The sequence below is a fragment of the Manacus vitellinus genome, unplaced genomic scaffold (assembly GCF_001715985.3).
Source record: "Manacus vitellinus isolate BGI_N305 unplaced genomic scaffold, ASM171598v3 scaffold_4_pilon, whole genome shotgun sequence".
Lineage (NCBI taxonomy): Eukaryota > Metazoa > Chordata > Aves > Passeriformes > Pipridae > Manacus > Manacus vitellinus.
In genome coordinates, this window is record NW_021940604.1 from 19,302,894 (window position 1) to 19,317,532 (window position 14,639).

At 36.5% G+C, this 14,639-nt stretch overlaps 1 protein-coding gene across 1 annotated transcript in view; it reads right to left on the bottom strand.

Moving 5' to 3' along the window:
• Window positions 1–14,379, bottom strand: part of NT5DC1 (5'-nucleotidase domain containing 1) — a 127,270-nt gene extending 112,891 nt beyond the window's left edge. The window contains exons 1-6 of the mRNA XM_029962743.1: window positions 14,368–14,379; window positions 13,881–13,972; window positions 12,185–12,256; window positions 10,542–10,648; window positions 8,822–8,901; window positions 5,087–5,168 (exon numbers count right to left, since the gene is read on the bottom strand). Of these exons, the coding sequence (XP_029818603.1) occupies window positions 5,087–5,168; window positions 8,822–8,901; window positions 10,542–10,648; window positions 12,185–12,256; window positions 13,881–13,972; window positions 14,368–14,379 (445 nt within the window). The remainder of the gene's footprint in view (window positions 1–5,086; window positions 5,169–8,821; window positions 8,902–10,541; window positions 10,649–12,184; window positions 12,257–13,880; window positions 13,973–14,367) is intronic.
• Between the last annotated feature and the right edge of the window lie 260 nt (window positions 14,380–14,639).

Consider the following 14,639-nt stretch of genomic DNA (forward strand, 5'->3'; position numbering starts at 1 on the left):
GATAACTTTTGCTTGATCCGTCATTAGCAAAGCTATGTAATGTTTTGGAAATTCTAAAGACCTACCAAAAAAGTAACTTGAAGAATTTTTTTTTCTCCTCTTATTAAGTGCTGCCGGATAAGGAAGACTGTGGTTTAGGCTATACTTTAGTAAAATAATAAATGCTTGAATAAAGAATGCGACATGACATCTACTTATTTTAGCAGTTAAGGGGGTGTAGGCAAGCAAATTAGTCCTACTATTATAAACACTACACACAAATGTTTGTGTGGAAATAATACAAAGAACAGTATCACAGTTTATAAATTGCAACCATGCAACACTTTTCTTTCAAGCCAAAATAAAGCTCCAGACACTTGAGTCTGAATAGTCTATTCCCACTTTTCTAGCTTAATGTTTTAGGCCAAATATTAATTACAGATCTCTTAAGAATAATCTGTTTTTTGCACTAAAAATGTTTTGCTGTACAGCCACTCACATTAGTTCAACAGCCCTTTCCAGTATTTTAACAGAGCATGTGTTACTGCCCATACATTCAACCAATGTGGAACTTTTGTTTCAGAAACAAATAGAGGGACGGGGTACAGCAGCTGGAAAATACGACTGTTGTGAGGTTGTGAGGTTTCTGGTTAATTACTTTACATACAAAACATATGCCAATGAACATGTTTTAAATTGCTGGGAGATGTTTAGTGCTCATCATTACATTACTGTCCTGTGATTCCAATTGAATAACAAGAAACTGGGCCCAGACAATATTCTTAAAAGCACAGTTTACTAACCCTTATCATCCATCCACTTTAAATCAGGTTTTGTCCTTTAACATCTTTGTTCCTTGAACACATAGGATTTCAAATAAGTCTACAGTTTGGTACCATATGCCCGTTCTTTTTAAGTCTTTTCATAATTGCTCAGATGTTGTGTCATTAAGATAGCAATTGTTAAAACTGAAAAGCTAGAGACTATACAGCAAATTGTGGCACAAGCAGAACTTATACTTTGATTTTAGATTTGTATTCTCAATTTAGAGGGTTCCTTGGGAAGGTCTGTAAGATCTCTTCTCTGTGGTGATCAGTGACAGGACTGGAGGGTATGGCCTGAAGTTGTGTTAGGGGAGGTTTAGGTTGAATCTTAGAAAAGGGTTCTTTACCCAGAGGCTGTTTGGGCACTGGAACAAGCTCCCCAGGGAAATGGTTACAGCACTAAGCCTCACAGTGTTCAAGAAGCATTTGGACAATTCTCTCAGGCACACGGTGTGAGTCTTGGGGATGGTCCTGTGCAGGGCCAGGAGTTGGACTCAATGATCCTTGTGGGTCCCTTCCAACATGGCAGATTCTGTGAAGACTTTTCAGTTTGAGTTTAATATTTTCTCCACATGAAGATCAGCAATCTACCTAAAGATTGCTTCCAGAAACCTCATCTCTTCTGGATCATGGGCAGTAGAGGAAAGAAAATCCAACATGAGATTAAAATGAAGACATAAGAGCCTGTAATAGTACAAAAATCACTTCCAAAGAAGTACTGAAATTCCTGAAGCCTTAAGTTGTTGAAAACATGAAGCAACCAAACAATCCCTTCTGTATTTAGCTGGAAAGCACAGCAAAGAAATGCAATAAGTTTACTCGCTTCTTTGCTACAGTTTTCACAATTAAGACAAATAATCACTGCTATATCAACATTAGGAATTACCAATGTTTTGCAGAATTTTTTGAGGATTCTTTCATTCTGGTCAGAAAGACACCTTTGTTTTTTGTTTTTCATATTTGAAGTTGCATATAAAAGATAAAACACACATATCACAGACATCTAGATTCATTACCTTCTGCCAAGACCATAAATTTGTGATCAAAAATATGTGTATCCCATCAAGCCTTCTTATGCGCAATTTATGAAGTCTGCTGCTATATCAGTCAAGATCTTTTTACTTCCCAAATGAAATAAATCTTATGAACTGATTGAAAATATTACAAATACATAATTTTAACTCTATAACCACAGATGCTACAGTTTTCAGAAGTATCAGGAAAATTATAGGGAAAGACAACTATGCAGGAGAGAAAAAGTAGCCTTTAAGATAAGAAATTTAAAAGAATCTGCTTTAAGAAGTTGTATGAGGCAACATTTGCCTAAAAACAGCTATTGATTTTTCTGTCAAAAAAAATCATCAAATCTGAAATTTTTCATGAGAAATAATTCTACAGTACTTCAAGCTCTCATCAGTCCTCTGAAGAGCAAACTTTGTCTCCATAACATGTTGAGGACCTCAGTCCACATATCTTACTAGTACAAAACACATTGCCCCAAGACATTTCCTTTAAAATTGCTCTTTACTAATGTCTATGGAACATGCTCTAAATAAAACACATACAAGCTAACAGTAATCACCTTACAGTTGCAAAACATTCCAGTAATAAATTAAAGATTTATGAAACAGGTTCTCAAGTCAACCGGGATATCAATTGCAGAGGGTATTCTAGCAGATATTATTAGGTAAGAAATGACCACGCTGCAAATATGAATATCTGTGTTCATTGCTATTTGACATCACACCTTTCTGACAGTATTGTTCCATAGATTTTTTTTTTGAGTTATTTTTCAAAAAGGAATGTCTGAATAACAAGATTATTTTGAAACCCTCTTAGTTTCCTTTTGCAAGCCTCAGCTCTTCACTTCTTTACAAGTAGAAGAGTGGGTTAATACACTTCATCAAGCTGAGTCAGCACAATCATGCCTATCTGAAAGAGCCATCCAAAAAAAATATCATAGGGCAATTATCTAAGGCAATTACCATAGCTAAGACAATGAAAAGCAAAATCTATCAAACACCTGATTATGATCAAAAAAATCATATGAAAAAGAGAAGGGACATAGAGAAACAAGGGCATACTGACAACAAATCAAAGTGAATTGCAAACACTTAATGGATTTCAAAAAATAAAATGGTCAGTCGTTCTGCTCTGTCACTGACAATGGCACCACTAAGACGGCATTTCAGGCTGGGAACTTTGCGTCTCCTCAATTGACCACTTAATAAGTTTGCTTTTGAAATTTTACCTTGACTAAGTGTTAATGACCACTGCTTTTCTCCCAGGGGTTAAACCCTCTACAAAACATGGAGTTAAGTCAAAAGCCTATGATTTTCAGGCCAGGCTCTGGGTTATAAAAGACAGTGGGGCTTCCTGGTATGTAGATCTTGGAGCTAGGTTTAGGCATTTCCTCAAGAAGTTATGTTAGGCATGCAATTGAGAAAAATAAAATCTCTTTTGCAGAAGCTTGTGATAGAAGATCAGTATGGTTATTCTCATTTCACAGAGAGGCCTGAAGCAAAAAAAGATGCTCCATGGGAATATCAGTGCTAAGTGATACAGGAAGAAATTATCTCTGGTTCTTCTGACTCCTTGTTCAGTGCTTTATCTACTGGTCCATGCTATTAAAAGGAAAATAAAACCACTGTGAAGCCTTTCAAAGCGATGCATGACAGAGTGTATCACTTTCTTATATTACAATATTTGAATAGTGTATATAATCTGCATAGTTTCACTTCTTTATAGAGCTTTATCCAATAAAACTTGTGCCCATCAGTCACTATACTTTCCCATACTTTTAACACTCTTATGCATGTGCCTCTGACAGGAGCTAGAAAGGATTAAGTCATATCACACATCTGTTTGCAGATTCCAGGCTTACATATACAAATAGGTACCTTATAGGTAGATATAAGCATAAACATTCACATGTACGCACAATCAGACACTTTCATATAAATAAAACTGAGCTGTTATTTGTATGATTTCAAAATTAAACTTTAACTTTTTTTGGATCTTGTTAGTTTCCAAAGAACACTTTTAAAAATTATTCTTTTTGCCAAATGGTACACGATCCACACCATTTAAAACAAAGAGCTGCCATGATTTGAAAAAAGAATTAACAAAAATGCTAAAAAAATAATTAGAGCTGTTTACAGTTAGTTTTATATCAGCAGAAAACAAAGGACACATTTATTTCCTGTATGAATGAGATCCTAGGCAAATTCGTAACCACTGATCCCAGTCTATGCTTCAATGGAAACACAGTAACAACTAACAAAACACTTTAAGAATATCTTGCTGTCTTTTACAATATGCATCCTGACATCAACTTCTGTATTTGTTTGAAATCTCTCTGAAACAATTTTGTCAATTACATTTGAAAGGAATACAGCAAGCAGGACATCTCAGGTGAGCAAAAAGTAAGTTTTGGGAACTAAAATTACATTCATGCCTAATGAATGTTGCATCAACCAAGGTAATTCTAATACTAGTTCAGAATTCAGAATTGAGCTGCATATAATTGTTTTACAAAAAAAATTGTTAAATATAATTTTAATTAACTGCGTGTACACTCAATGGTTAGCCTTTATTATTGACTTAGTATTTTATATGCCTAACAGAAACTCTGAAGTTATGTCTGTGAAAGAAGGAAAATAATTTCTAGCTGATGGGTATCCAAGATGTTTTCCAATTCTAATTTATATTACAGTATTATAAGGTTGGCCTTAGATGAAGGAAGGCTATTACAAAAAAAAATGTTCTCTGCAACTGTTAGGAAATTTATAACAAAATAAAAATCTCACTATTGTGTGAATACTATGTGAGGAATTCTAGTCAAAACTAGAGTGCTACAGAAAAATCATAAAGTTCTACTTAGTACTTGAATTTTCCTAATTTTCCCAATGCATTTCTAATTGTATTTCTGATTTTAGATATGATTAAAAGACCATAAAGGAACAGATTCAAAATACAGTTCAAGGATGTCCACATTACCATACTAATCATGACAAGAAACCATTTTTCCTCTAAATTAAGTGAAATAGCACATCACAAACGTTATTAAAGATGGTAAAACACTTTCAGCTAAATGAAATAGAAATAGTAATGACAAAGATGTTCTATTCCAGGAAAACATGTGTCTACTATACAACTATTTGTAAACTTGAAAAGTAAATGCTGTGTTGAGTAGCCCATAGCTTACTTGCAAATGTATTTGCTCTGGCAAGTGCATGTGATATTTTCAGCTATTACAGTGAGTCTTCAGCGAACCCACTTACCTTTAAAAGCTGATATTTTATAATTATGTTGGATAGCTGCCACCATGTCCTTCCAGAAGTCATATTTTTTCTGACCATCATGCTGTAAGTGTCAAAAGCAACCTAGTCATTATATCAAGTATCAGCTATTACAAGTATTTATACTGAAACAGTGACAGGAATGCCAATGAATAAACAAAATCACATGGAGTAAAATAGTCTTAAGACAGTAGGACATCAGAACTGTACTGGTAGTACCCAGCTTAACTTTGGGTAACTGCAGACAAGTTATCTCCCTATTAAGAGTTATAGTGGGGAGAGGAAGGGAAAAGGAGAAACAATTTGTAGTTGTGAGGAACTCTAAAACACTACAGCAAAGGGGGGCATTAGATAGAACAGCAGCTTAAAAAATGAGCAATCCCACTGACATTTGGGAAAAAGAAGTGCCTATACTGAACTTAATTAGCTGGCTGACTTTGTCTACAGCCTGGCACTCGAATCACCTTCCACCCTCAGAACTGGTAAATCCCTTTGCTGTAATTTAGAGGTAATGCCCTTCTGCCAACAACCCCAGCCCAAATACCATACGGAATACTCATCCAGAAGCCCAGCTGAGCAGCACTTCATTGCATTGTACTCTGAAGACTGCCAAACCCCAGCTCTGGCAGAAGGACATGGGAAGGTGATCTGTGCTTATGAACAGCCTCTCACTGTTCCTAGAAAGCTTCCCAAGCAGAGCAGAGAGCCCCTTCAGCACCTCACAAGGGAGAGGAAAAGCTTTTCAACCAGCTGAGCCCCACAGCACTATCAAACTCCACAAATTTTAAGAGAGATGAATTAAAAAGATGCAATTACACAGCCATCCAGTGTTACAGAGGATTAGCTACGGAGCCTGTAAGAGGTGCTCAGAGTTACACAGTAGCCCAGCAGCAGTGGTATCCTCTTTGAGTTTATACGTACGTCATGGAAAGTTACTCTGCAGTGCCATTAGAGGATTTCCACACCTACATTAGTATAAATTTCAAAGCAACTGTTACCAGACTTCAGGGCACCGCTGCCCTCTCTGTATTGACCTCACTGATGCCTGAATAATGACCCATTTTGCAAGAATAAAGCATTTTCTAGAGAAGGAAACATTCAGAAACTGAAAAAAACCCAAACAACAACAAACCAACAAATAAACCCTTAACATCAACAAACAAAAACATGTAGTTTATATACACTGAAGCAAACTTCCATTTCAGGCCTAATCTGCCATGGAGGCTTCCAGAGAAACAGTCTGTCCTTAATTTTACAACCAGCAAGTCACACAAACAAGGTCTTTCATGCACAACTAACAAGCACTACGGCAGTCTGCTTAGCATCCACCAGCTCTATAGGTGAAGAGCAGGAAAGATACAGTGCCTTGGCTTTGAGACTTTTTTTAATCCATTCCTATAGAAAACTGCCACAGAAATAAATTAAAGAACTAATAAAGAGAAAAGGTTTCATATGTCAGACTTCAGTTAGCTGCTAACCAAGGTTTATTATTCAAGGTTGTGTACAGGAGATACTGGGGATCATCTGTCTAGTGGCAATGGAACTAGCCTATCACTAACCTTAAGACAGACAGATTCAACTGTCTACTCCCCTCATACTCTACGTGGCTGATTAACTCCTTAGTTTGGGGTTTTGTCTTTTTGCTTCCTTCTCTTAAAAAAATCGGTTCCTCAGAGTGCTGTTTTGAGGACAGATGGACAGTAGTTTAAAAGTGGGTTAGGGTTAGGGTTACTTCCTGGGTTAGGGTCACTTCCTTCAAAACATTTGAACTCAGAGAAGACTAAAATAACCGTCAAACTAATTCCTTGCAAATCTTCAGTCGTTGCATACAAGAAACAAAGGAAAACTGACTGATTCCCAAAAAGCAGAGTGAAAACTGTAAGCATGCCCATATAGTCCCCCATGATTTTGGTGTGATTACCAAATGTGATTTCACTAGTTGAACTATCAAGACAAAGCAATATTTTGTATAGCTTTTCAGTGTGAAGATCAAAAACACCAAGAAGCTCCCCTGCTTTGTCTGGAAATACATAAGAGTTCTGGCTCTGGACATAGCAAAAGCAGGTATATTTTAAACAGTGCAGGGCAGTCCAGCATCCAACTCATGTCAAAACCTATTCTGAATCCAAACTTAGTACTTCTCTCATCTGCTTCCAGTAGAAAGCTTGCCTGACCATAGAACGTTGTCTGGAAAAGGTAAGGAAATAGCACTTACTAAACAGTGTCAGAGAACAGGAAACAGAAGACTCTGCTTTCTTTTAGAAATGTGGAAGAGAAAAATATGCTGGTTTCGAACCCTTAGGATGCAGCATTTTGCAGGCATGAGTACTGGGCTGCAGAGGCTGACCACCTCCTGCCTTGCATTTTTCTCATCCAGCTGATGTTAACCTTCAAGGAAATTACTGTAGCCCTCCTATTGAAACTGGGCCAACATCCAGTAAAATACACAAGAACTGCTAGCTGATAAAGAGAGTGCATGACCCACTTCTGGTAGCTTTCTGGAGAAACGGCATGGGTTTAATTCTCTCTGGCTGAAGACGGCACTGGCCCTGGGTCAGTGCTCCAGCTTGTGAACTCGTAACTGGATGTGAACACACACACAAAGACCTACTTTCTCTCTCAATAAGTAGGTGATTTGTGCTGAGTTTAAATTAAATATAAAATAAATTCAATATAGGTGTTACAACTGGGAGAGGGTTCTAAGTTGTGAACAGCTTAGAGGAAGGAGATTAATCAGGGAGAAAAGAGTCTTATGGAGTATCTGTCCTCCATGCTTCTCTGGTAAGGCAGTTTTAGCTAATTCTTCATGCAGCACGCAGGCAACAATCTACTCAGCAAGCTATTTTGGAGTAAAGGCTAAAGCATCAAATCAGTTAATATCCAAAGGGACCCCAGCTACTCATATCATGGCTCTGACTTTCATTCTGCACACAAAGTTTAGTATTGAAAATTTTCAGAGCTGCAGCACGTTGGTACCTTTAGCCAGAAGATTACATCAGTACTCTTTGTCACCAATATAGTTACTGTATGAGAAGAACCCTCTCCTACCTCCAGCTGCAAGTTAAAGATTCAAACCTTCTTTTACACAAAAAACCAATTATCATCAAACTTCTAAGGTAGAATTTAGGACATTCTATCCAAAAAGCATTGAAAGAGGTTCAAGTAATTGTACTTTTCACATTGAGAATTTAACATATTGTTTAGCAGAGAAAAAAATAAAAAGACACTATCCAAGAGGTGTAATTACATCTGTGTACACAGACCAATATATTTAGGACAAAAACAAACTTAAAAATGACGGAAGGAAGTTTTCAACCTATTAACGACTTGCAAATTAGCGAATCATGTCATTCAGAAGACTTAACATCATATTTAATTTGAGTACCATCAAGTATAATTAAAGGAGACTTTAAGAACTATATTCTGCATATCATTGGGCAAACTTGAGGAAACAGTATATTTCTACTAGTATCCTAGTTATTTGTGCCCTCTGGTGGAAGTACTTTTATTTTGAACATGCCATATAGCTCACAATTATCTTCAGAGACAACTTTAATACACTAAGTGCAACAAGAAAACTTCCATATGAGAAAAAAGCTAAAGACCTTGATGTCATTCAATATATTATTTGTATGCATTTAATAATGTATGCAAGAAGGTTGGTGGTAGAAGAAAAAGATAATGCACTACTTGATTTTCAAACAATCCAGTTCTTACCTGATCTAAGCTGTCCACAACCCTTGCACACAAGAGAGCTCCTGGCAGGTCAAAATAATTATCATACAAATAATACTTGGCTGGAAAAAATAATTTAAAAATATACTTTTTAAAAATCATATGCTTTAATCACAAATAACAACTACATTTAAAATAACATAAGCTCTTATTTTGATTTTACTGGTAATAAGCATTATCTGTTTCCCAATCTTTTTTAGTCCTTTTACCACTTCTGGTTCTCAAAATTGGCAACTAAAAGTTGTTTACCTATATCAAGGCACTGAGATTTTAGAAATACATTTTAAGGTTCTAAAAGTTAAGGTGAAAGAAAAGTGAAGAACCTTGAGTTTTAAGAGTCAGGACACTATCACTCAACTCTTCTAAAATATCTGTTTCCCTAGCAGTGGAAACACAGACAAAGCATTTGAGAAGTTGTTTAAGAGACAATTGGACAGGTCTTACATATAGTGATGTCCTTTGAGCACAGCTGCTGCAGACAGCACCTTAGCCCAAGGAGAGCCATGCTCACATTATCACATGAGTACCCAAAACAGAACGATATGAGGAGAGTGCAAATATCTCCCCAGATTAAGGTCACGTTCAACAACTCTCTCCTAGGAGTGAAATGACTTAACCAGTGAATTTTTTTCATGATCTTATCTGTGCTGTCTCTCAGGTATTAAAGAACAAGCCAGAAAAATGAGGATTAACAGTCATAAGAGAGATCAAGCACATGCTTTGAGGAAAAAGAAAGGCACATTTCCCATACGACCAAAAGAAACCTTTCTCTTCTTCCCTATTGCAAAAGATTACCTGCAGGTTAGAATAAGCATATCAGCAAAATCTCAAGGTAAGTATCTCCTCTACATACACAAAAGGCAAGTTATCAGAGCATTTTCTGTGTGCTACTCACAATTGCCAAGACCAAAGTAAAACAGAGAGGAAACACTGAGCAAGAATGCAATCATAGCCACAGTGCCCTCAAAGTGACTCCTATCTCAAAATCAATAAACTTCAACTGCAAGGGGAGAAATTTTGTTTCCAGACCCACTCTTTTCTTTGCACCTGCACCTATGCCTCCAGTAACAGCACTGATGTTAATATGTCAACAGTTGACAAAAATTTAATATTTGCCAAATGTGTCCTAAATAAGATAGGATATCAATCAGCAGGTGATGAGCAATTGTATCGTGCATCACTTGTTTCCCCCTGGGCTCTGTTGCTCTCTCTCTCTCCCCTTATCATTACAATAATAATTATAATAATTAATATGCTAATAATACTAATAACATTTCATTTAAATTATTAAACTGTTCTTATCTCATCTCAATCCACCAGGTTCATTGTTCTTTCTGATTCTCCTGCCCATTGGGCCTGGGCGGGGAGGGAGTGAGCGAGCAGCTGTATGCTACTTAGTTGCTGGCTGGGGTTAAATCGTGATACTAGTAGCGTCAGTCTACTTCAACAAGGGACAATGTGCCCATGCCTATACTGTCAGCTCATTTGTCTTATCATTGGTGAAATAAATTTAAGGTGAACTCTAGAATTAGAAGTTGAAAATACACAAAAATCAAGTCTCCCCCAATACATTTACCTTTATGTTTATATTCCAGTAATTCTCAGCTCAAGTATTTTTACAATTTTGTGGTAACTATGAAGTATGATGCACTGAAGGGCCCAGAGCAATTTCAAAGAAGAGGACATGCTAAAGTATACCTACCTGTGCGTGAAACCATTCCACTGACTGTATTAAAATGCTTCCACTCCCTCCTTCCATATATTTCCAGGATCTCTTCAAATGTCATGCTCTTTGTACCATGGCTTGCCCTATTCAACGCATTAAGTTGTTCATTAAAAAAAAAAAAAAGGGAAAAAAGAAAAAGAAAATGGTTGAAAACATCCAAATTACTACTTCTGCAAAGTAACACACTGCAACAGAATACTGCAGTGCATGCAAGTTGATCAAAACTGACTCTCTTTATAGCTCAGAAGTTTCCCAGGACCTAAGCTTTTACCATATACATTACAGTTTTTGATAAAAGCCTTACTACACAAAGGTTTGGTTGGCTGGGGGCACAGCTACTGTGCCTCACCTGCTAACACAATCACTCTGTATTGCTCGAATGTTTTCAATTGTGTGAGGACACTCGCTATACTTGAGCTATCAATATACACTGCACAATAAAGCACAGTGCAGAAAGCCTATACATCATTCTGAAGCCCCGTAACGTTCACAGAATGCAGGGCAGAACTATGGAAAAGTGCTAGTTTGAGCCCTGCAAGCAGCTCTTTAATACAGAAGTACAGACAAACCTTTTTAGGAATTAAAAATTAATGAGTTTGACCATCAAATTGGGCCCCATTTTGAAGCAAATGTAGGCAATGCCAGGCAAAGTAATCCTGTACCACTCTTGCCTTTAATGAGGCGCACACTTAAATCTTGAATTCTGTATTTAGTACTCCAAAATTCATGCTATTAAATGAATTTTGGGATACACAGCAATGACTCAAAGGTATTTCTTTTCTTCTTTTAATGAATTCTGATTTTCCCTAGCATCTTCAAGCTCCTTCTCCCACATGCTATCAGAAAAAATAAAAAGTAGAGTCTGTCCTGCATACTAAATTACACAGCTTTTCATTCTAGAACAAAATAAGGGAGAAATGGGGCTGGGACTGATATCCTTTAGGTATATTTATTTTTCAGATTTTTGATTCAAAATATCAGTCTACTATGTTTAAAAACAAAACAAAAAAAGGAGTGAAAGAGGAGCAAAGGATGTACCAAAATGATGACTGAAAGCAAAATATAGCTTTAAAGAGGAAAACCCACAGAATTCTGAAAGTGAATGTGTCATTTCTGTGTTTAATTTATCTCAAGCTATTTAAATTATACATTGTAAGCCTGCAGAATTTTGAATGTATATGGTACAAAGATAATAGTGTTCCCATCATTAGCATTAGTCATTAGCAGAGCCTCCAAGTCAGGTTACTCACAATCCAAAGAAAAACCTTACTCCAGATTTTAGTAGAACTGGACAAAGAGTACATTGGTAGCCACCAAAACAGTGAATTTACTTGCAAGATCAGTGTGCCCTCAGAGTCTCTGATGTTTTTTAAAAATGAGATAACAGGGAAACATTACAAAAAGACTGCATTTGAACATTAAGAGAAACTGAGCACTACATTACTAAATATTATTTCAACTTCTGCGTCTAATAAATGAATGCATGCTGAAATTAGTATTTTAAATATTTATAAAATTGAAGATGGCATTTAGAAAAGGGATAAAATTTTGGCGTATTTAACAATACAATCTAACATACAATTTATGTTTAATAATATAGACCTTACAGTAAATATTACCTTAAAACTGTTCCATCTTCTGCAAGTTTCACGAAGTTTCCTTCTTCAATGTCCAACACCAAGCCTTTGCAACTAAGAATAATTTGATTTTAAGAAAGAAACTAACAGTTAATGGTTTCAGAGGAATGCCCTCTTATCTATCAGTGATGTGCAGTTACAGAAGCTATGGTGCTTCTGTAGCTATGATGCTACACAAAACCGTGGAAGTCACAACCTTTCAAATACTTTCATGTTTGAACAATGCTCTATATAAGCAAATACATATTATCACAATGAGGACTGGATTTTACTTACATAGCAAAATTCTACTGAAAAAATCCAATTCCACTGTTCAGTGACTATTCATATAGATTGGTTGGAGGATTAAGATTCAAACATATACAATTAAGTCACTTCTATTAAAGGAATTTTTTTTTGGTGGCAACTCCTCTAGTTATTATTACTAGACTGATAACACCAGTTATTATGGGAAAGAGGGGTAGAACATTGCTTTAAATGAGGCAACTGAATAACCAAAGAACATATGAAGTAGAAGCATTGCCATGCTAGCCAGCACTAACAAGGGCAAGAGTTGACACATAGGAGAGACACTCAGCAAGAGTTTCTAACTCTCCCTAATCAATTTGTATCTTCCAAATAATTGAATCTACATTTACTTAGGTTGTTTGAAAAATTAGTTCAGAGTTCAATGGTTAGAATGCAAATGAATAAACAAGACTGAAAAAGTAATGACACCTTCATCCTCCGTTATAAGGCATCCAAAAGAAAGAATATATGACATGAAGGCAGCAAGCAGATCCCAACCTTTCATGAATGACACCTGGGCAAGTAGCACCGACACACAGCTACCAACACTGTGGGCTTTTAGGTCCGCATTAATGAGCCTCATGCTTCAATAAGAGATCAAGCCCAAGACACCTAGATCTTAACAAAGGATGTCTTGCATCAGGCCTCAAAATGTGAGAAATTGCTTGTCTCATGGAAGTTGAAATCAATCTCATTGGAAACTGTACAGTCAAATATTGTAAAAACCCTTACACAAGAAGACATGCGTTATTTAATTAAAAAATCTCTGTTTTTCCTAAAAAAATCTAGTGATTACCTGGCTTTAAAGTCCCCACCGCCATGGCCTAGATAATAACCTATGAAAGTTTGAAGATCAAAGACTTGAGTTCAAGGTCCTGCTCAGAGACCACTGAGTTCAGAGTAGAAGCTTGCATTTCAGTCTTTTGCATCACAGCTTTGTGCCTGACATGCCACCAAAGAGCTACCTACTCACGCATCACCTTTCCTTGGTTTCTCAGAAGGCTGTTGGGATTATTATGCCTTAGACAAATGAAACCACATCCGTCAAGATAAAAATCACTAAATTCTGATGGTTACTGGATTTACCAGTTGAATAGAAGGTAGAAGACAAAGAAGCTACATAAAATAAGACAGTAAGTCAGACTAAAAGGTTTGTGCCCAAAAAGCTAGAAGCACAGACAAAGTTAATGCTCAGTTCTCTCTTCAGAATATCACATTAGAAGTATCTCATGAAGAACAAGTATTTGAAACTGTAATTTTGGATTTATCAATTGGGTTTGACACTCCTAACAACAACTGCCTAGTAAGAGAAGCTGTTTTCCAAGCTTTGTAGAAGTTATAGCATAAAGGAAGTTATGAAAAAAGTTTCTATTATCTTCAATGTACTCACCAGAAGTCTAAGCTGTCTGGAGCTAGAATCAGCAAGTCTTCGTCATAACCCTTCTCCGTTACCAGATACTGGGCAAAACTATCATATATTAGCTACAAATGAAAAAATACATGCATTAATTATATTGATTTAGTGAGATCAAATATACTGCTTCCTTGGAAAGTGACAAGATGCAAGTATTAGTGCCTCCTAAGTGAAATCAAACCAGGGGCCCTGGCCTACTGCCTCCACTGGGAAATAGTGCCTGAGGTTATTTCTGTCATGGCTGGAAAACACATAAGAGTTCTGGTGTACCGTGCCCAGCACAATTAAGTTTGCAACATTCTACCTTGTGGTCCCTGTGCTTCAAGACTGTTGGGAAACCAAGATGGTAAGTTCTTAAAGACTAGTCACTATTTCCCCCTCCTCAATCTTTTTTGTTTTTCAATTTTAAATGTCATGTTTACTGAGATTCAACAAGCAGCTTCCAAACTAATAAATATCTAACCTTAGGGGACATTTTAAAAGTATTTGAAGGAATATATTTTGAAGGAAACAGGCACCTACTAAACAAACAGTCGTTATTTCTAAGTTCAGAAAGAACACTGTAAAGGCTTAGTATGACTGTCAGCAATTTATTAATGTACTGCGCTAGTAAAGCTGTACAAGAAGATCTAAGGAGATGCTGCCATGTCCTTAAAGACCATCCAAAAATAGTTATTGCTCCCTTTTTGTCATAGTTCTTTCATTAAAGCTGTTCCCTGGCCTTTTTTCTTTAAT